Genomic DNA, 23,445 nt, shown 5'->3' on the forward strand with positions numbered 1-23,445 from the left:
AGAATCAGAGTGTTTATTGAGTGTTAAACAGAGGACACAAAAACACACTGAATTCTGGGTAAAATAATTAAAGCTGCAGATATTGTGGAGGCTGATGTGTTCACATGATGAGGTCATTTCCTGTCAGTGCAGAACAGCAGTGTGTTGTTTAGAAAATTCCTGCAGGACTCAAGTAAGCGTCCTCTTTGTTAGTGTACTCAGGGAAAGTGCGTCATTTGTTTTCCTGTATCTCCAAAAACTTTCTCTAAGTAGTTAAATAATAAACAATAACCTTTATTATCTATTCAACGTGAGTTGAAGATCACAAGTGAATTTAAAAAGGATAGACCCTGAAGTACGTGGTGGTTTTGTTCACACTTGACCAGACTAATGGAACAGAGGGGGAAAAGGAGAAAAGGCTGCTTGATACCAACACTGAGTTTCTCTTTGTCTCTCTTTCTTCCCCTCTTCTGTCCTTTTCACTCTTTCTTTCTTTCTCTCTGTCACTTTCTCTTTGTAGTGAGAACACCAGAAGCTGTGGAGAGAAGAGTCCACGCCGGCCAACAAAGCTATTGAAGCATTACCCCCCTCCCCCTCCTCTTCCTCTCTCTTCCTCTCCCTCTCTCTCTCCCTCTGTTCAGGCCTTGCTGTGTTTTTGGCAGTTACTACTGACCATCATGGATGTCATTGCCAATTTTTGTGAAAACTGGCACATATGGCAGCTGAAGTGCCATATGCCATACAGAATATTTCTTGGCCGTTTCCCCCATTTGTATAATCGCTGGATCCGGTATAAAAGTGGCTCATTATTAATTCATTCCTTCCCAGTTTTTTTTTTTCTTTTTAGTTCCCTCGTGTGTGTGTGTGTGTGTGTGTGTGTGTGTGTGTGTGTGTGTGTGTGTGTGTGTGTGTGTGTGTGTGTGTGTGTGTGTGTGTGTGTGTGTGTGTGTGTGTGTGTGTGTGTTTTCTCTTTTTTCCTCCTTTTCTTTCATTTTTTTCCAGGTTTGTTTGATGTCTGTGACGACGGGAAGGTTAAGTTAATTCGACGTATTGCGTGAGGATTAAAGCGTTTGGTTAACTCAAAGCTAAATGTGGGATTATTTGTGGTGCGGAAGTCCGTCTCCGTGCTGTCGTCTTGTTTTTATGCTGCTCTGATGCAGCTCAAATTTGTTTTATAAATGCTTTACATCGGGACTAAATTGGTTTACTGCAACAAAGAACACAACTCTTGTGACATCTGATGTGTGATGTGTATTTTTCTTTCTTGAAGTAATTTACCTCGTGGATTGAACACAGCGTTTGTGAACGGATTGGGCAGGTGGTCTTTATTTTCCTATTGTCAACAGAAGACCTAAACCAACAATCGATGGGTCCATCTCAGTTTCTGTTCTGATTCCTCTGTCTGTTGCTCGCAGCTCAAAGCCAAACGGTTGCTACTGAAGAGGTGCATCTTTAAAAGCACTTCACAAAGATGTGGTTTTATTATTTCTTAAAAAAGGCTCAGTGATTCGCATTTTAGCAAAAGTTAGTCAACAGGATGAAATGTTCTGTTTGCTGGGGACTATCTTCTGTTTTTACTTATTTCAAGAAAATGCTTTTTTGTCAAATTCTTGAATGAAGCTTTTCCTCCGTTTTTTGGTGGTAAATGCTCTTTGCTGTTTCCCGGCTGCCAATCAAAGGAGGTGGGCAGTAACATTATCATTCTCGCTTTCTTTGTTTAGCAGTTATTTGACCACGCAGTTTATTGTCTTTATTCCACGAGCCAAAACATTAAAAAGGCGTTACATCCCTTGTAACGGAGGAGGACTTCGTTTGAAGAGCTCCCCTGAACTGGCTGGAGGTTGAGTCACTGTTATATCACTGAGAGTGAGAAGCCAGATTGACTTTTATTTCTATAAACTAGTGTCTACATGAGCCAAAACCTGGTGGACACACAGAAGCCTTCCTGCCTTTCAGTTCTTCCTCCTCCGTCTGACCTGAGCAGCTTTCACATCCCTCTCTGTCACAGGAATTGTTTCCTCATATCTCTCCATCTTTCTGTGACACACAAACTGGTCTCTGATTCTCCCAGCGAGTCGCCGCCTCTCTTCCTTCTCCTCTTCTGCCCTCCTTTGGAAAGACGCTGGAAGGTCTGCACGCCTGCGACACTCACAGTGTTCCTGTTCCTCCGTCGCCGTGTCAGTTACGGATTTGGATCTTCTTCGTTGCATCTGGACCGTGTTAACAACAACTCGGTTCAGAGCCAGGGTCCCGTTGTTGACTCAAACAAGGATGATGTCACTAATAGATAATCAGGAGATTGAAGGACTGGGGCCAAAGTGACTCCCTGTTTCACTCAGTCATCACAATGAACACGCTTCAGTTTATTCCACTGGCTTTTTGTTCATGTCTCCTCAGACTGAAGTCATCATGTGTTTTTATCTGCAAGCCACTTACTTATTTTCCTTTTTGGACTGTTTTCATTTCAATCATTTTTAGAGGAGTTATATGTTGCACAAATGTATATATATCTTAAATATTTGTGCCATCACGGAGAGGTGTGTTGTGAAATGAAAATGGTTTTGATTTGGTTTCATGTATTTATTGACGTACGTAGAACATGACCCCCGAGGTGCTTCATAAGGCATAAAACATGCAACAAAATGAGACTGAAAAATATTAAAAACAACTTAATAACACATTAACCTACTTTTCTTTTTGTTAAACTCCCTCTGGACTCCTTTTTTTTTTTTTACAGTTTTTTAGTTAAAGGTGCACCAGCATGAAACTGTTTGGTTTTATGTTGTATTGCTCACTTTTAAGGCCTAAATGGCTTTAATCATAAATAAACGGATGATTTATTGAGCTGGTATGTGACACATGTACATATGGAGCAGTTATTGACTATAAGGGTGAAATGGGCTTTTTAGAGCCACCACGCTTTGGAAATCGTCACTGAAGTCAGACATAAGTCTTGAGATTCATATATGTACAATGTTTCTTTTTTCATAATTATTTTTTTTGTTTGTCTTTATTTCAATTGTCTTATTAATTCTATTAAATAATGCGTTTTTGTCTTGTTTATTTTATTGCATTACTTTCCTTGTGCTCACGTCCTCCGGGCTTACTCTCCTTTCATCTGACTTTTTGTAAAGGACATTGTAACATTGTTGCAAAGAAAAGTGTTATATAAGAAAAATATTATTATTATTATTATTGAGAAAAGGGAGTTCTGGTTGCAGCATCTTTAAGGTATTTTACATGAACAGAAAGACTGAACCTGTATTCATGGCCATGCTACACATGGACTATTGTTATTATGAGTGCAAGTATTCCAGTGCATGATGATGTTACATGCTGAGCACTAGGCTCATCCTGAGTTTAATAGTCAAATAAAATGGCGATAAAACAAAAGTTCAACTTCACTATAGGTAGAAGATGAATTATTTCAAACGTGACATTAAATACAACAACGTTGTTCTGATGTGGAAATATTGTTACTTTTTTACAAGACATTATTTCTTTCTTTTCTCTTTTCTCCATCTCACACTCAGACTGTCAGTCCAAAACAAAAAAAGAGAAAAGTATCAATGATAAAGTTCATCTGAGTTTCTACAGCAAACATTCATCCTCCTCACCATCTTCCACACTGATAGAGGAGGAATGTAAAATGTAAACAAAACCGCAGCAACAGATTTATGTCCGAGTAGCATTGAATGTGAGTTAATGCCTTGCTAAAAGGCAGCTCAGCAAAAAGATGTCAGAAAGATCCACAGCAGAGGAGGAGGGTGTGATGTAATGTCATAGTAAACCTGTGAGGTGAAATATTTCTGTGTTCCCTTAACTTGTGCATGTGTGTGTGTGTGTGTGTGTGTGTGTGTGTGTGTGTGTGTGTGTGTGTGTGCGTGCGTGCGTGCGTGCGTGCGTGCGTGTGTGTGTGTGTGTGTGTGTGTGTGTGTGTGTGTGTGTGTGTGTGTGAACGTATTAAAAAAACATATTCGACTCGGCGTATCAAAGCCGAGGGAGATTTATTAAACAGTTTTGTTGCAAACAATAACTGTCAACACGTTGGCCGCGGAGGACTCTGACGTCTGGGTGAATAACTGCTTTTTGTCCTGCGATGTGTTTACCCATCGAAGATCAATGCATTAGTCTCTCGAGCTGCTTTTTTTTTCTTCTCTCCAAAGCACAAAACACGCCTAATATTTGATGAGCTGCTGTGACAGGAAGACAGCGGGGACGGGACGCAGCGCTGCCAGTTTCTGTCTGCTCAAATCCGTTTCGCAAAAGCTTCTGTTGTCATCCTGGTGATGTGCTGGATGAAAGGGAGGTGAATTAACTTATCATTACCAGAGAATTTTGGATTAAAAAACAAGAAGATTAAAGATAAAGTTTGGTTCTAAAGTTGTTTGGGGTTTTGTGAGGAAATATTCAGGAACGCCGGTTGATGCATGATCAAAATGTGATCCTGTAACAGACTTGTATAATTGATGGCGGGGCATCGACGGGCACAAGATTGTTCCCACATGATGACGGTGAATTAATGATGCTGCTGATGATCATCCTGCTCGTCTCTATCTATTTATTCTTCAGGTAATTTGGCCTGAAAGAAGCTTCAGTTGGACAGACGAAGCAGGGAAACGTCAGCAACTATTCATAATGTCCGTTTTCATTTCGTAGGTTTTGTACTAATTTACCAGGTTGGACGTCTTCTTTCCATCGTTCCTGCTGGTGCACACAGTCGGCCATCTTCAGCTGACACAGAAGCAGTCGTACCAGTCACTCAGTGAAGCCCAGTTAACCTAGTTCCTGTCATGTCGATGGATGAGGTGTGACAAGTTGAGTTGTTATTTCTGTAATTTGAATGGCAACATCCTGTAAAGCTTCATCAGTTTCATCCACACGTGTCCCCAATTTTGTGGCTTTTGTTTATTGTCACTATTTTTTGTGCTCCAGCAGGAAAAGGACGTGCACAATGTTATTTCCACTTACAAAGCTCTGATTGACCTTTTTCAAAGTAGACGTTATGACAGGTCAACCTGATTTCACAAGCACGAACAGTTCCCTGAAGTGTCCCAGTGAACTACTGCAGTGATGCAGCCTGGAGCTACTGAAGCTCACCTCCAGTCGTTGATGCAGTGAAATGTCTGTTGTGATAAAGCCTGTTGGCTTGCTTGTTTTTTGACTCTTCACAGGCCGAGAACCATTCGGCATTGTTGTCGATATCCATCATCAGACAAGACTCTGAATACAAGCATGTATCATTATCATTTAAAAGAAAGCTCAAAACATATCTCTTTACATCAGCCTGTAACTAGTAATGCTTGAAGCTCTCCTGCACCTGCCATGCTCTTGAACTACCGCGCCTTTGAAATGCATATTGCTCATTTTAAATTTGAACTATATATTTTGATAAAACTTAAAAACACTGATATGTAAGTGAAAAGGGAATTTCAGTGGTGTACGAACGGGTTTCATGTGAAACACTGGATGTCATTATCTTGCTGTGAAGCACTTTGAGCTGCATTTCTTGTATGAAAGGTGCTATAAATAAATAAAGTTTTTTATTATTATTATTATTATTATTATGGTCCCAGTGCTTCCAATATCAAGATGTGGCAACTGACAGTTAAGGTTCCAAAAACACCACAGTTACATCATGTATAGTTGTTTACTATACAACACTTGGTTAAGATTAGGGAAACATTGTGGTTACAGTTTTTTAAAAAGACGAACATTAATCGCAAGTTTGTGAGAGGATGCTTGAAAGTTGGATGGAAATACAAATTTGTACCTTTTATTTTGAAGGTGACGCCGCTTCCTGCAGTGACCCTGAACTTCCAACATGGTATCACGGCACAATGTGAAATAGACACGCTTTGGCCGGTCGAGGCGTGACAGATATACGTTTTCATGTAATGAAAGAAAATGAAACGTACTGCATGCGTCGAGCCATGTGACTTACAGGGAAATGATAGTTATAGCTAAAACACATGGTTGGGGTTATTGAATATGAACATGCTTTGGGTTAGGGGGAAAAAAACAACTCAAGAAAAACACTGGAGCCTCATTGTCCTGCGTGGCAGGATGTGGCAACAGGGAGCAACGGTGGCTCAGATGGTGGAGCGGGTTTCCCTCTAATCGTAAAGTTGGCATCAACATACCGAAGTGTCTTAAGGCAAGACACTGAACCTGGAGTTTTTCCCGATGGCAGAAAGGAACCTTGAACTGCAGCTCTGTCATTATTAATGTATGAAAGAATGAACAGGAGGCAATTTGTGAAGCGCTTTAAGGTGAAAAGGTGCAATATAAGAGCATACAATTCAACACAAAAAGGACTACAACTGGTGGTGGAAGAAGTATTCAAACCCTTAACTTAAAGTCCCCTACTCTCAAAAATATATTTCTCTTCTTGTTCCTACAGTTCAATGTTTGAGCTTGATTGTGCAGAGTTCAAAGAAAACTGTTTTCACATTCATCTACTGAAAGTTCCTCCGAGCTCATTGTGGGACGACAAGCATGATTTCCAACATCCCAAATACTTTGGAAGCTCCAATTTAGACGAGTGTGATGTGGAAGCTTGAAGCCTCCAGCGCACAAACACTGAGAATGGACTTTAGTGAAAAGTACGAGACATCATGTGTTCAGCAGTTGAATTTTAGAAATGAAATATATTTGCATATTCATAGATCTGCTTATTGTTAATGGGGAAGAAAGTGTAGACGTCATTTTAAGGACTTAAGGACTGTTGGAGCTGGTTTGAACCGATTCACATCCAATTTTGTATCCAGGGACAGCAGATAAATGTCATCAGATGATAACTAAGAGTGGAAATCAGATCATATATGTACTTTATTTTGTTATATTCCACCGCTGTGGTCTTCGTATCTAAGTGGCCTTTTTCACAAGTATATCAACATGCTAATTTTAACAGGGATGCTTTCAATCTTTTCACATTTATGAATTATGACGGAAACATTTTAAATACATCATCGACCAAAATACCTGCCGGCTTTGTTTGTTCACTTTTCTAAAGAAGTGAGCGTGTTTTCACGTGCTCTGTTTCAATAAACAAACTGATGGCTTCTTTCCAACAACACTATCCTGGTACTTTGTGAAAAATATTTTGACCCTCTTTGTCGTATCCGTCTGTAGTAAAAAGAAAAATGATGTGATTTGGAACGAGTACGCTTCCTTTTAATAACTCTTCTTCTTCTTCTTCTTCTTCTTCTTCTTCTTCTTCTTCTTCTTCTTCTTCTTCTTCTCTTTTCTTCTTCTTCTTCTTCTTCTTCTTCTTCTTCTTCTTCTTCTTCTTCTTCTTCTTCTTCTTCTTCTTCTTCTTCTTCTCCTTCTTCTTCTTCTTCTTCTTCTCCTTCTCCTTCTTCTTCTCCTTCTTCTTCTTCTTCTTCTTCTTCTTCTTCTTCTTCTTCTTCTTCTTCTTCTTCTCCTTACTCTTCTTCTTCTTCTTCTTCTTCTTCTTCTTCTTCTTCTTCTTCTTCTTCTTCTTCTTCTTCTTCTTCTTCTTCTCTTCTTCTCCTTCTCTTCTTCTTCTTCTTCTTCTTCTTCTTCTCTCTCTTCTCTCTCTTCTTCTTCTTCTTCTTCTTCTTCTTCTTCTTCTTCTTCTTCTTCTTCTTCTTCTTCTTCTTCTTCTTCTTCTTCTTCTCTTCTTCTTCTTCTTCTTCTCTCTCTTCTTCTTCTCTTCTTCTTCTTCTTCTTCTTCTTCTTCTTCTTCTTCTTCTTCTTCTTCTTCTTCTTCTTCTTCTTCTTCTTCTTCTTCTTCTTCTTCTTCTTCTTCTTCTTCTTCTTCTTCTTCTTCTTCTCCTTCTTCTTCTCCTTACTCTTCTTCTCCTTCTTCTTCTCCTTACTCTTCTTCTCCTTCTTCTTCTCCTTACTCTTCTTCTTCTTCTTCTTCCTTTTGTGGGCGGAGCTTCAGCGCCACCAACTGTCTCTGCGGTTCAGTCGATGTGATGAATCTCCCGCTGCAGAGGATTGTGGGTCAGAACATCCAGAGTATCACGCTGACCTGCAGACTGCAGAATACAACCAGATGTAGTAGAACATCCTGGTACTTTTGGAATACTGCGTTTAACATACTGAGTACTGGGACGTACTAAACCTTTCTCTGGTGTGCTAAATGGTATGTTAGTATGGATACTGGAAGGCAGAGCATCTTTTGACGTGTGAGCACACTTATGCACTCAAAGTAGCAAGTGTAAGTATGGAAGTAGGTGGATTGAGACACTGAGTATGTCTTCTAATATTATTATGTTAAGATATTAACATGGAAATGTTTTTACTAAATAATAGCCTGTTAAAAAAACACAAGATAAACACACACACCAAATACGCTTGTATTTAAATAGTAAAATGTCATTAGCATCTAGACCATGTTCAGATTATTCATAGATTAAATCAGCGAGAAAGCCGAGCGAAGTCTGAAAGTGTCGATCTGAGATTTAAACGTTAACGTGAAAATAGTCACCATTAGGACAATAATAATTGTGCACCTGCAGCAGTCATATTTCTCAGTATCTGCTGCACTTTTCATGTGTTGAATCATCTCAGTGACGATACTGTACCATCACTGACTGTAGAAGCATTTGTGCGTCTCTACTGTCGGATAAAATCGGCATTATTTTTGTTTCAGACATCAAATCTGTCTTTATTTCAGCATGTGAATATGAGATAACTGTAAAATAAAATGTGAATATGGACTAAAGGGAGTGCTGTTCAGGAAACAATACAGCTGTCGAATTATCCAGATGTTACTCAGACACAATGCTGCATCAGCTGTGAATTTCTGTCTTTAAATACACACACACACACACGCACACACACACACACACACACACACGCACACACGCACACACACACACACACACACACACACACACACACACACACACACACACACACACACACACACACACACACACACACACACACACCTTTCTTCTCTTAAATTTCTTACTCGACAAATATCTTTTGTTGTTTTCAGCTTGTCTTTTCTTTCTCAAGATTTCAATGGGGAAAAAACTGAAATTAAATGTAAACCTAATTATCAGCATCAGAACTGAAAACTGATTTCACGGTAAAAGGCAGAAATTGATCTGAATCAAAAATGGATTGATGGCAGATTTTTTTTGTTTTTGTTTTCAATAAGTAATCAATAAAAATGCCTTAAAATAAGAATAAAATAAATAATACAAAAACCTCCTCATTTTTATGTTCATTTTATTTTGTATTAAACACTGTAGCACACTTCATTTTCCACTGAAGTGTGCACACAAACACATTTTTTTTAGCGCTCACGACGATTTTCACCAAACTAGATGAAAACCCAGAAGAAGTTAAATGTAAGATTTTTCACAAACATGGAGTGCGAGGCCAGAAAAGCAGCAGCGCTCTGCAAACTGTGACAACTGTCTTCTATCCGTCTTGGGTTTGTAGTGTGTGTGCATTTATTTTCCTCCCAAAAATGTGGGTGCACCACTGATCACTGAGTCCATGACTGGATGCTGGAGCTGAGCTGTGCTCAAATTTATCTGTAACACACACTGCAGTCTCGTGCCATCTGTAAAAATAACATCCTAACGAGACAGTATGAGAGGTAAAAGATCTCTTAAGGTCTGAAGGAGGACTTTTAATGAAAAAGGAGAGCCAAAGCAATCAGAACAGATTCTTATTTAAAATGCTGATTGGACCTTTAAATATTATATTTTAACTTTTATATTTGGTTTAAAAAAATTCACCATTCAGCATGTTTTTACTTAAACCAATGGAAAGTTAAGAGGAGCTGATTTGTTCGGTGGCCTCTCACCATCAGTCCCTTTATCCTCTTATTTTTTTCTCCTCCTAAGTGATTTACAGACATGATGGAGCTTCGTTTGCTCTGCAACCAAACAAAAAGATCAGCAGATCTTTTCACTGAAATTGGACGTTATGTTCTTTTATTTTTGAAGGTGTAGGAATTACTTGTGTTTCACTCAGAATTAGAAAAATGTGAATTTGAAGATCAGAACTTCCTTGTTTCTGACACTGAAGTCGGTCACTGTATTTGACAGAAATAGATCACAGATATATCACAGATTGTTTTTTAGTTAAAATTCAATCTGCATGAAAGAAATTGTGTTTAGTTTAACATAATAATTGATTTTATTTGGAGGTCATTTATTCAGTGTTTTGGTTTCAATGTTAGTTTGAAGAAATGAAGAGTTCAATCTGTCATAATGCAGGAAGACAAAAAACACTACTGGTTATAAACATGTTGACACTGGGGACAGGATACTGACACTTTTATTGGCTGATTCATGATTTGATATATAAATGTCAGGTCTTTATTTGTATTATACAGTATATCAAAAACGTTGTGAACAACAGCAAAACTGACTAAAACAGCCTCTCAACACATCATTTTTTTGTCTTACGTTTAAAAAAAAAAATTAAAAATACATTTAATGTAGCAATTCAGTGTTAAGATTTTATTCTCATTTGACCATTTGTGTGTGCAAAGAGCGCTGTAATTAAACAAAACAACCATAAACCACCTCCCCACATCAGTGCTGGACCTGTAGCTCTCCTTTCCTTCACATTATCAGCCGTTCATTCAGTGCTCATTATACACTGGCGCCCCCTAAATGAGCCTGAACACAGTACAGACAGGACAGCAGCAGCAGCAGAGACCCGCTGGGAGACTTCCCAGGGTGCCCAGCCGATCTGGACGCATGGAGAGCCGGCTCTGCGTGGCGGGAGCGCACCGGTGCCCCGGTGCTCCCCCCCGGTGCCCCTCCGGTGCTCCCCGGGTGCAGCTTCAAAAAGTGTTGGAGATGCGTGTTGAAACCTCAGAGGAAGATGATTAGCATACATTTAAATACATCCTAAGTAATGTCACTGTGCATAAAGAGGGCTCAGAGCCAAGGCCGCTGGGGGGGGGGGGGGGTTAAAGTGAGGCTTTAATGACACATAATAATAATAATAATAATAATAATAATTATTATAATTATTAGAATAATATTTTTGTTTTCCCTCATGCAGCTGAAGCTGAACTTTAATTCACTATATTTTTTCCCATCCTCCCTCTACTTAGATGTCATTATTGTCACTTTATTTTAATTCGACCACCAACTATTGTGATTAGAATTACAATAATAACGTGGAGAGAGAGAGAGAGAGAGAGAGAGAGGTGTGTGTGTGTGTGTGTGTGTGTGTGTGTGGGGGGGGTCTTTATCCCTCTGCCCGTCCATAAATCGCATCAAATGACAGTCGGCCAGTGAAGAGTTAAAGGGAGGAGACGGAGAGTGACACGCCTCATTGGGTAGATTATGTGCCGCAAACAAAAAGTGTGTGTCGGTGTGCCAGTCAGCCAGAGCACCGGGCCCCATCTGCACGCCTCCATCCTCCTCCTCCTCCTCTCTCTCCCTTCATCCGTCCAGCTCTGAACACCCCGCTCCTCCACTGCCACTGTCCGCCAGTCATCTGCAGCAGCAGCACCGTCACTGTCACCACACCGGGGGGGAATGTACTGATACCCACTACGGACCCAGACCGGGAGCGCGTCACCGTGCCCAGCAGCTCCGCCGCCGTCTCCGCATCCCGCTGCTCGGTGCCGGGCTCTGCTTTCCGGGGGAGCAGACCGGCTTTTGATTTGCAGCGTCGCTCTCAAGTCGCTTGTGGATTATTGTTCCTCCTCATCGACAGAAAGGTAGGTTTTGAGAAATGAAAACTGTGTGCGTGCTTTGGGACGCTTTCGGGGTTTGTTTTGCGCGGCACATGCAGCCACACATCCTGAAACAATTCACATTCACACGCAGATGTCTCAGCGTCGCCGCAATTCAGCCCCAGCGCTGATTTAGGACAATTCTGTGCCGGGCACGGCTTCAGCAGATGGGTTAAACACCCCCTTATTTGTGCCCCCCCCCCCCTCCCGCACCTCACCCCACCCCACCCGCAGTGGGTTTGAATGGGAGGGTGGCTGCTTTCCTCCAGTTTTTAGACGTGCAAACACTCCGCTCTTCTTCTCTTTCTCCTTATTTGAGCACGACCATCACTAGTCTCATTCACCGGATATTTTATGGGGCTTTCTGCCGCTTGGAAACACTATTTGTTCCTCTGTGGACAGAAAGGGACTCTGTGTGGTAGGCCACCGGAGACAGACTGTTTAGACTCGTAGCGCAGCGCTAAGCGCCGCTTTGGAAAACCTGTCCGCTGCACCGTGCGCAAAATGTTCTGCAGATAATCTTTTAGGATGAAACACAATCCTCCCAATCAGCAGAAACGCAGTAGGAACTACTCCAGGTGATTTAATCAAACGCACCCCGTTTTTTTTTTTTTTTTTTTTTTTTTTTAATTTAACATATCAGAAAGAAAAGGAGGCAGAAGCCGGACGGAGGAGAGAACAGACAGCTCTTCTGTTCCTTCTTTTCATCACTGCTTCATATCACACACTTTATTTAGGAATTGGATCACTTGGATGCGCAGAAGCTGCTTCTTAAAAAATAACTTTTAGTCCAGCTGGAGATTTATTTATTTCACTTATCTAATTAAAGGACGAGTTTATTTTGCGTGAGCTGCATCACGATCGTTGTTGGTAGGATTTATTGTCTTAAAATGTTAATTAGAGATTTAAGCACAAATCAAAATAAATGTTGCTGTGGCTGCAATTCTGTATGAAACTTGTTGGCCTAAAACGCCCCAGTAAAGAGTTCTGTTTTAATATTTAATGATCAAACAGTAATCGCTCCCACACTGCAGGCTGTAATATAATTATTTCAACGATTTAGGAATTACTTTTCAGGATTTTGCTCAATTTGAGCAGAGATTAAAAATCCTAATTCTTATTTTTGTCTTGTTATTTTCCTTTTTTTTCTTCTTTTTTTTAAATGTCCATTGTTCCCAGTGGATAAAGTGCGCATCAGGTGCAGGTTTGCGCGCACACGCTCTGCTGTGTTTGTGTGAAAGGGGAAGGAGAGGAGGGAGTGCGCGAGCCGCAGCCGTCTAAACACACATTCACAGGTTAGAAAGGGAGAAAAGAAATAATGAACTGGTCGTGCTGCTTTAATTACAGTCTCAGAGGGGAAAGTGGTGGATTATGGTAATGAGGCGACATACGCTGCCGCTTGTAAGAAGGAGAGAAAGGTTGCCTGACATGAAATCACTGACTTTGACAGTCCACTTGAAACCCATTGGACATGCTCTCTCCAGTGGACATGCACGGACCTCACCGGCTCCTACTGAAACAGTCATTTTAATTTAAATGTAAAGAATACAGATTTATTTATTGATTATATTAGACGATTTTGGACAAATGTAAAAACAACAACAACAACAACAACTCTAAAGCCCTAATATTAAAGGATTATAAAATGTAGAGAACAGATCATACAAACATTATACAGCATGAGGTCATTGTAAAATCACTCCGGAGGACAATTTAGGAATATTATAGGAATAGTGTAGAAATGTATGAATTTTGAATCATGACAATTACAGCTGAACAGACCGCAGAGGCCATGCGAAATACTAATATTAATACACATGCTAATAATAATCAAGTAATCAGACCATCATTTTCACAAATAATAAAAAAATGAAGGTCGAAGTTTTAATGTTCGATATAATAATAATAAAAAATAATATATATTTTTATTATTATTATAATACATTCAGTACATTTTCAGCTGTAATTTTCTCAATATGTTATTGTTATATAATTGACAAAATTGAGTAACCATATCATTAATATGCTGACGTCGTCATGAACTTATTACGCGATTTGAATAAATTAGAAAGCCCGGGAAAAAAAAAGAAGAAAAAAGGCCCCTAAATGACGCCCTGACAGCTGGCCGAGACAATCTGTCCACGAAGAGATTGATTTCCCATCAGCGGGGAAATTCACAAACAACCGCTTTTACAGGTTCAGGCGCAAATGTCGGACTCATTTCCGGTCGATAAAAATAAAATCAATAAATAAAGCAGTTTTGATGTTCTGCTTTAGGTGGAACGTGGTAGATCTTCCTGTGTTGTCGTCGGTTGTTGTGCGTCATGTTTTTGCCCCTCTGACGGGTTTTGTCTCTCCGTGTCTCTGCAGTGTGAAATGGAGGAGTCCAGCTCTCAGAAGTTGGTGTGGGATGGGGACGCCAAAGCGGTGCAGCAGTGTCTGACGGACATCTTCACCAGCGTCTACACGACGTGTGACATCCCAGAAAACGCCATTTTCGGGCCTTGTGTGTTGAGCCACACGTCGCTGTACGACAGCATCGCCTTCATTGCCCTGAAATCCACCGACAAACGCACAGCACCTTATATATTCAGGGTAAGTGGGGCTTTATCTACTTCTATTTTTTATATATATATATATATTTTTTTTTTGTATATTTCTTTTCATGCATCCCCTCATTTATTTCCAATATTTGTTTCCAAGTAGCCCGCTTCTTTTTAAAGTTAAATACACATTTTACCAGTTAATATTTGGCCTTTCTTACTGTGTAATATAGAATATTCTTATAGACACTTTCATATATTTCGCAGCAGCACAAAAGCTGAAAAAGCTGCATGAATGATCAGCAATACCACAACAAAGTCCTGCAGTTTATTTACCCCCCGAACCATGTCAATGCATCCTCTATTGAGTTGTTACAATCCATTAAATCTTTGAAGAAATTTCCTAATAATGCTTTGATTTTGTTTTTTAATTGGGAATGTGTGTATTTTTAAAACTTGCATTCAGGTTCTTTTTGGACACAGACAACACATTTTAGAAACACATATTTGGTGCGATTGTCTTCTAATTTTCAGTCATTTTTTTTCTGTCAACTGAAAAATTTGAGGCTTCAAAGATGTATTTGTATGGTTGTGCTGAAATAATAACCGTAATCGTATGTTTGCGTTACAGGTGGACACGTCAGCGGCCAACAGCACCTCCGAGGGCCTGATGTGGCTGCGGCTGGTCCAGTCGGCCCGGGACAAAGAGGAGCAGAACCTGGAGGCCTACGTGAAGAACGGCCAACTCTTCTACCGCTCGCTGCGCCGGATCGAGAAGGACGAGGAGCTGCTGGTCTGGTACGGCAAAGACCTCATCGACCTGCTGCTGCTCAGCTCCAGCAGAGCGCCGGCCAAGAGCAAAGGTGAGTCCACCAGAACCAGAACCTGTTTCAGTCATTATCATTTATTCTCATTGGTGCTCATCCGGATAATCTGTGATAATGTCTGAATCCAATTTATTGCAAAGTACGCTGGCAGAGTGGTGATTTGTGCTGCATTTTGGTGTCATAAGTGAGTTTTAGAATTGAAATTTCCATCTCTCCTCTCCTTCTTCTCAGGCTCGTCCCACCACTCCTGTCCAGACTGCAACCAGCGGTTCCAGTTCGAGTTCCCGTTCTTGGCCCATCTCCGGTTCCGCTGCACCAAAAGACTGCAGAGCATCACCGGGGCCGACGAGGAGCCGAGCAAGGAGAGCGGCGCGGAGCGACCGAACACGACCCCGACCAGGACCAGCCCGAAGCTGGGCCGCTCCGAAGGCTTCGGCAGTCCTCCGGACAGCAACAAACCCTCCATGGACTTTCACAACCTCGCCAGGGATCTAGAGAACAATCGGACCAGCCCGCCGAGCGACAAGGAGGCCGAGATCTGCAGCGAGAGCTCGGGGAAGAGGAAGTTCTCCGAAGTAGAAGACAGGGAGTGCCGAGCGCCGAGCCTTCCGCAGTCCAAGTCTAAAGACGAGCTCGCAACCTCCGCGCAGAACTACAGAGGAGTGTACGGCCTGGAGGAGAACCACCGGTCCTTCTCCCCGCCGGGCTCAACGGAGCGCGGCGAGGGCAAGCGCAGCGCCTTCACCGAGGTCAAGAAGTCGACCCAGAACATCAAACACCACAGCGGCAGCAAAAACCTGCAGAGCTCCAACTCCGAGAACAAAGACGGAGGTCGTCCCAGCACTAACCCGTCGGAGAAGCACCTCAACATCCGGCAGGTGCTGTCGGAGACGCAGCCGCCGCAGACCTCGCCCATGGGCAGCGCCTTCACCTCCGTCAGCCAGCAGGGCGGCGGCGGGGAGAGGAAGAGCGCCTTCAGCCAACCGTCCCGCTCCTTCTCCCAGATCTCGCCGCTCGTGATGCCGCCCAAGCTGCTGGACTGCCACCCGGCGGTGGGCGAAACCATCTCCTCCAGCAGACTCTACCAGGCCGACCACCTCGCCGCCAAGCTGCAGGGCGCCGAACTGGGCGCCAACTGCCCCGTGCCGGGCGGCATGGCCAAGCAGAACCCCTTCGTCTACGCCACCGCCTTCTGGCCCAAGAACTCCGGACCTATCCAGCTCCAGATGCCCTCGGCCCTCACTCTGCTGCCCCCCTCGTTCACCTCCCTCTGTCTGCCGGCGCAGAACTGGTGCGCCAAGTGCAACGCCTCCTTCCGCATGACCTCAGACTTGGTTTACCACATGCGCTCCCACCACAAAAAGGAATTTGCCATGGAGCCGCTGGTCAAGCGGCGGCGCGAGGAGAAACTCAAGTGCCCCATATGCAACGAGTCCTTCCGGGAGCGGCATCACCTGTCACGTCACATGACCTCCCACAACTGACTTCAGAGACTAACGAGGGAGGGACTTTGGTTGGACAAGGAGGGACTGTGAACCTGCCTGGATTTAAGCACTCCGACCGGAGATAGGCCACTTGAAATCACAAAGACACCCCTTGCACTTGTTTTCACTTTGGACTATGATCTTCAAATTCCTCTTTTTCGTCCGTTTACTTTTTCTCCCCTGTACAAATTGTCATGTTTTTGGGTGTATGCAAATGCATTTTGACTTCAAAAATGAATCTATTTAAGAAGCACTTAAAAGTTTGAGAATAAGGGAAGATTTAAATGTGTAAATGTACAGTAAGTTGTATTTTATATCATATAAATGCAAATATAGAGAAGAAAATGTCGTCACACGTCATGGTTTACAACACAGCAAGATTTTGTCTACAATGAATATGGACACAAATTGGGATATTATGTCAGACTATATTTCAGAGTGCATGTATTATGAAATGATATTGATTTAAGATGCAGTCTATCCATTACAATGTGAATAATTTGTTTTATTTGAAATACAAAGTGTAATATTTTGTGTCAGTGGGGAATAGTTTCAGTGTTTCTTCCTTTTGCGGAAATTTACTACTTGATAGTTTATCTAATCATGTTGAATGCATTGACAATAAAATAGCTTTATTTTCAACTGTGGTCCTCCTGGTTTCATTTTCAAATGATATATAAACATACAAAATAAGATGAGCATCACTTGTATTTATTTATTATTGATATAAAAACAAAAATGTTATTTTACCAAATTTTTGTTTTTTGATTTATAGGCTATTTAAAAAAATGTTTTTTTTTCCTATATTGCCAAACTTCAGTCTTAATGAGATCAAATGAACCACGTGTACACCCGCCCTCCCGCTTCCCCGACGCCACAAGACAACAATAACACAAAATTAATATGGTATAATCTATTTACTAAATAGTTCATATGAGATCGTTTCCTGTAGTTTCACACACAAAAAAAGCGCGAATATTGGACGTTACCAAATACCAATTATTATTAATAATAACATAATTATTATTATTATTAACGTGGTTTCTATTTAAAGTGGCCCGCATTAATCTGGCCGCAGTTGAATGTCCTCTGACAGCTCGCTGCAGCTGGAGTAGTAGTGAAAAAAAATTAATTTTCCACACCTGTATATTCAGTGTTTAACGGAGTTTCAGGTTTAATGCTCATAATGCGGGTCTGTATTTATCGGAATGAAGTAACAGACCAGTCGACACAATGATTTATAATTCACTCACATTTCAGTTTCCGTGCAAAGCAGAAAATAAAAAGAGGATTTTCGGCTCCTCGATGAGCATTTGACGCGGAACTGTTGGTTTTCGTTACAGAATAAAACTCCGCATTTGGGATTTTTGGGTACAAGAAATATAATTGTATTAATTCTCCTTCGTAGAAAAATGACAGCTGTCATAAAATTACGAACAAAACCAAAGTACAGCTTCAGAGAAGCCACGGGTTCATAAGAATTAAACTAATTCATATAATTTTGTATTTCATTTTTCAAAATGCCTCGAAGTCCTTTAACCCACAACAACGACCCGTCTGACCTGAGCACGAGCAGGAACACATCAATACCAATAACCCACCAGCCTGTCTCTCACTTTAATGGAGAATAAAATCACGAGAGAGCAATCAGTGAGATGATTGTTTTCCATAATATTAGTAATAATAATAACAACAACAATTGTATAATAATAAAACGAATCAATACTGCCGGGTGGAGAACACTTAAGGACAGAAACCAGAGTAAATGTTGACAATGATTCAAGGGCGCCATCATGTGGTCAACGGGTGAACTACATGAAAGGACAGCTCTGAGGCCATTGTTCGTCTGAATGAACAGTTGAAATTAGATGTGTATTAATAAAAGAAAAAGGCCTTAGTCTACTAAGATAGGTTTGTTTTTACTGAGGTATGAGAGTCATCATGTGGTTGATAGTATGAAAAGGGGATTTATCTGAAGCTCTACTGGCACTGAAATCAAAATATTATCTCGAGATTGAAGTAATACGTCTGCAGAAATGCTGCCTCTTGAATGCATCATGGGATTATGGGAGGAAGAATAACAAAGTGGAAACGTAAATAACATAAAAATAAACAATATCAGTATAAGCAATGAGGAGGAAGGTCAAAGGTCACAGCCATTGTGTCTGAGTTCAGGTGTCAAGACATTGAAAAGCCATTTAAAGCTGTGACTGACACGTGTTGATATCAGTTTGACAGAATTTAAATTCTACCCACAAATTTACTGCAGAGTTTTCAGTGAGAATCTGAATATAATCCAGGCTGGAGTCAACAGAATAAAAGAAATTAGTGCGAATTAATGTTTAATTTTGAACAAAATAACTAACAGAAGCTGGAAATAAAACTAAAACCAGTTCGATCTCACTGGATGATTTACAAGTGAATTTAAAGGGTCCATTCACCAAATTACAAAATATTTCCAACGTTACATGAAATAATATAAAATCAGAAAGTATCTGAAACTCAAATATTTTGTGCTCAGTCTCAAAATAATGCCTTCATAAAGTTTAAAGACAATGTTCCTCCCCAAACATTATACAACGTACTGAGGATAGTGTTGCTGTCAACAGTTTTAACTATCTTATTTAAAATGTTAAAAGGGACATGAAAGATACTTTCGTTGGACAGAATATTGGTAAAGTAGGAGATTTGAGAATAGACAAACAAAGAAAAGTAACGATGAGCAGATGCATCAGGATTATGTGTTTTTGGCTGGTACATTTAGTCTAAAAAGAAGAAACATCTTAAAATGCTGGTGCGTGCAGAGCTCACGGTGAGCCGGAACAAACAAGCAGTCTTTGGAGAAACTGAACAAAAAAAGATTTGTCAGTTGAAATGAATTCACTTTTAGGCTCTGGGCTCATTTTGGATGAATGAAGTTTGTTTCAGAATACAATCATGAACATTTCTGAATTTGGTCTCCTCATGTTGGTCGCTGAGGCTCGTTGGTATTTTAGTATTTAGACTACGTTAGCAGAAAATTATTCAGCAGCAAAAGTCGTGCAACATTGAAGATATCATGAAAGGAAAATGGTTTATGTAATTTTTTCAACCTGCCATATTTCCTCTTCATGTGGGCACCGAGGCTCTATTGGTCTTAGTAACTTTGCATCCTTCATCACTATTTGAAAGTTTCCTCCTGTAAATGAAAACTACAGACAGATGTCTCAACACCATGACTTGAAACCAAATCTTGTAATGAAAGGGGTTGAAATGTGTGTTTTTTAATGTGGGTGAACAGATCCTTGAACCTGATCTGTAGCAGGACAGAAAGAAAGCAACCAACTGGAGCAGCGGTGAGGGTGTGGTGGAGTTGGAGAGCAGTGACGCTCACAGGATGATAGATTACACATATCCACACATTACACCTCATCTCACTTCAACACGTGTCAGCAGTCCGAACAGGTCAATCTCACCACAAAGGCATGTGATCGAGGAGAAGCCCCCCACCCCACCCACAGACGCTCCTGATATTTGTGCCCTCATACTTCGCTGCTTGTGTCACCGTCCCTTTTGTGCCCCAACTTCCCCCCCGACACATTCGTCACTGCATCACTCAACACGGAGCAGCGCAGGACAGTTTATATCTCTGCTAAGCTGGCACTTCCATTTGGCCCCGCGTCCCGGTCACACCACATTTTTACATCTCAGGCATTTAGCTGCCGCTGTCGTCTGCAGGAGGCGAGCAGGGAGAGGAGCGAGCAGGTAGAGAGACCTCGCACCGACTCTGTGGCATCGACCAACGCGTTTACACCGCAAAACGTGAAATAGACACGCTGGTCCACGGCAGCAAAACGTGAAATAGACACGCCGGTCCACGGCAGCAAAACGTGAAATAGACACGCCGGTCCACGGCAGCAAAACGTGAAATAGACACACCGGTCCACAGCAGTAAAATGTGAAATAGACACACCGGTCCACAGCAGTTAAATGTGAAATAGACACACCGGTCCACGGCAGGAAAATGTGAAATAGACACACCGGTCCACAGCAGTTAAATGTGAAATAGACACGCCGATCCGAACTGGCAAAATGTGAAATAGACACGCCGGTCCACGGCAGCAAAATGTGAAATAGACACGCCGGTCCACAGCAGTTAAATGTGAAATAGACACGCCGGTCCACACAGCAACCATGATACTGGGTTGCTTCGACAGCAAACATGGCCGTTGCTGGATCAGAACCGGGGACCTCTTCAGGTTTTTTCTTACAGACTCAACAATCATTACAGTAACTTGGATACTCCAGCTGTCTTTGTGCGCTCAGGAGGCCGACACACAAGACAGGAAATGATACGAGACGTCTTCTGATGTAAACTTAGAGAGAGGAAATATTTGGTTTCATATTTAGAAATGTACCTGGAGATATAGTTCACTGTTTGCAGAGCATTTTGTAAAACCAGAGTCTTTCATGCAAACATGCATTTCTCCATAAACGTAAAGAGAGAAGTGTCCCACTGACTTCACCATCAAAAACTAAGGGATGGATGTTAAATCCTCCACATGCTGGACAGGATATATAAAACATTACAATCACAGACTGTTCAGTGAGAAATGCAATTCAGGGAAAAACTAATAAAACTGCAGTTGTTGTAGAAAGTTGAGTTAAAGTGACTCAGACCAGCAGGACCGTCTGGACCGGTGGATCAACATGCTGCACAGCTCCAACAGTTTTCTTCCTCAGATGTTTCTGGTGTTTTTCTGTTTCTTCGTTGTTGTTGTTGTTGTTGTTGTTGTTCCTGTTTCTGGTGTCAACGTAGCGGTGGAGTCTGTCTGCACGTAGCCAATATGTCGCCCGCCTAAAATATCCACGTACTCAAAAATAGCACATACTGTATATGTTACTAAGATGTTTTCATCTTTATGTTGTAGTGACAAAGGAAACAGCTGCATTATGTTTGTTTTGGATTTTTCACCCACAAGAAATAAAATAAAATAATTTATAACAGCCCCCCCCAAAAAAACTTAAACAAAGCACACAAGAGGATGCAGACCTCCACTCTCCTACAGAACCAAAAAAAAAAAATCCCCCCAAAACAAGACCTTTTATATTCTGTCACTTCCTGTCTGCAGCCAATCAGGGAGGGACTCTGGAATTAGTGCGATTTAGACCCAGGTGGGTTTAATCCTGACATCAGACCCAGGTGGGTTTAATCCTGACATCAGACTCAGGTGGGTTTAATCCTGACATCAGACCCAGGTGGGTTTAATCCTGACATCTGACCCAGGTGGGTTTAATCCTGACATCTGACCCAGGTGGGTTTAATCCTGACATCAGACCCAGGTGGGTTTAATCCTGACATCTGACCCAGGTGGGTTTAATCCTGACATCTGACCCAGGTGGGTTTAATCCATCCGTCATCAACTAGAGCTGCTTCAGCTGCACTTTAACAACAATATTAGTTAAATTCATCCTCCAACAGGTACTGCAGGGGGTCTGTGAAAGTTTAGGTTGATTAGACAATGTTTAGACCCTTGCTCTAAAGAGGTTCAATCAAACATACTGTAAGTAAAACTGTCAAGTAAACATTAAACTCTCTGGAAATGACCAATTGACAACAATAAAATATCAGCAAACAACATCAAACACAAAGAAATCTTAAAGGGGAAAATAGATTCCTTAAAGGGTCAGAGGTCAGAGAGTTAAAGTTCTCCCACAGAAAACCTGTGTGGGCAGAAAGACTGAATCCAAGTGAGCAAACATTTATCAATTATCACAAGTTTTCAGCTCATGTAAATGTTGATGAAATAAGAGAGGAATGTGCAGCTTCCTCTCTGCTCACACATCAACGTGGAGTCTTTTAAACTACAGACTGAGGATGGAGGAAGTCGACTCCATGACAATGTTATCATATGAAATGTGAAACTGCAGGAGTGTTCAGGGTTTGAATTTAGACTCCCATCTGCAGCATGAACAGAAGAGTTCAGCCTACATTATGTTCCCTGTAAACATCATTACTGTTTGAAATGATTTTGTAATTAGGCACAAGTTGTCTCAAGTGTAACTACGTATCAGGCTGACATCAGCAGAGGCACCACACAGGTTTAAAAAAACGTGTCATGGCTCTCTGTCACAGTGATAAAGGAATGTAAACTGTAATGACACTGCGGTGGTCTCCTGGACCACCTGGATGTAACTCCAGTTCTGTAGGTTGTTTACAGCTAAACATCACGAGTGAACATGTTAGCAGTTACTGTGGGAAGCATTCGAGTGTGATACAGCGTCATCACAGAGTTTAGTGCTGCTGGGAAACAGATGCTGAACTCAGACTGGATATAAAAGAGTTCGTAGCTTCAGGTCTGTAAAATGGTTCTGATCCAGAAGTGTCTTCAGCTGCAATACCAGCGAGTGCCACTAGAGGTCGTCTCCAAAAAGCCTCCGGCTCCATAGACTCCCATTCAACTTCTCTCATCAAATCCAAAGTGAATAAAATGTGTCCATCAGTTCTCTCGGTGTTGTTAGCTAAAGTCACTCCTTCTTCTTAGTTTTCTGGAGGTCCATCTGAAAATAATCTCTCATTCATTAGAAAAGAAGATTCAAGAAGACCTGTTTTTGGGGGCGTGTCTGTTTGATTGACAGGCCTGTGGTGCAGTCAGGTTACAGCTATCGGTGGGCGGGACGTAGTATCGTCAGGTTTCCGATCAGATCGGTCAGATCCACCTCTGGCTCCTCCCCCAGCTCGTCCAAATATGGTCACTTCCTGCTCCAAACCGCTCCGAACTAGCAAAGATGGTGACGGACAGAATCTGAACTGGAGGATTCATAACGTTCACAAACCAACGATGACATCACTGATGGTTGATGACATCACTGATGGCTGAACTATAAATCAGAGCCCATCACTTACAGTAACACTTGACTTAATATTAGTCGGTGGA

General features: G+C 41.5%; 1 protein-coding gene across 2 annotated transcripts; it reads left to right on the forward strand.

Annotated features, from left to right (window-relative positions):
- Positions 1 to 11,574: 11,574 nt before the first annotated feature.
- Positions 11,575 to 17,170, forward strand: prdm8b (PR domain containing 8b). Of its 2 annotated transcripts, none has more exons than XM_069718783.1 (4): positions 11,575 to 11,659; positions 14,045 to 14,269; positions 14,849 to 15,080; positions 15,276 to 17,170. In XM_069718783.1, exons 2-4 carry the CDS (start codon positions 14,051 to 14,053, stop codon positions 16,526 to 16,528), a joined length of 1,704 nt encoding a protein of 567 aa, XP_069574884.1. In that variant the 5' UTR covers positions 11,575 to 11,659; positions 14,045 to 14,050; the 3' UTR covers positions 16,529 to 17,170. The 2 variants fall into 2 exon arrangements, with proteins under 2 accessions (XP_069574884.1, XP_069574885.1); XM_069718784.1 differs by lacking the exon at positions 11,575 to 11,659 and adding an exon at positions 12,020 to 12,252.
- The last annotated feature ends 6,275 nt before the right edge of the window (positions 17,171 to 23,445 follow it).

This window comes from Brachyistius frenatus, unplaced genomic scaffold, assembly GCF_029030835.1.
Source record: "Brachyistius frenatus isolate BFR_SWC_R1_liver_20210118 unplaced genomic scaffold, ASM2903083v1 Contig_199, whole genome shotgun sequence".
Lineage (NCBI taxonomy): Eukaryota > Metazoa > Chordata > Actinopteri > Embiotocidae > Brachyistius > Brachyistius frenatus.

Coding starts and splice junctions, on each gene's coding strand:
- prdm8b (XM_069718783.1), top strand. CDS start 14,051: ATGGAGGAGTCCAGCTCTCAGAAGTTGGTGTGGGATGGGGACGCCAAA. Junction 14,270..14,848: donor CAGCACCTTATATATTCAGG/GTAAGTGGGGCT, acceptor TTTGCGTTACAG/GTGGACACGTCAGCGGCCAA. Junction 15,081..15,275: donor AGCGCCGGCCAAGAGCAAAG/GTGAGTCCACCA, acceptor CCTTCTTCTCAG/GCTCGTCCCACCACTCCTGT.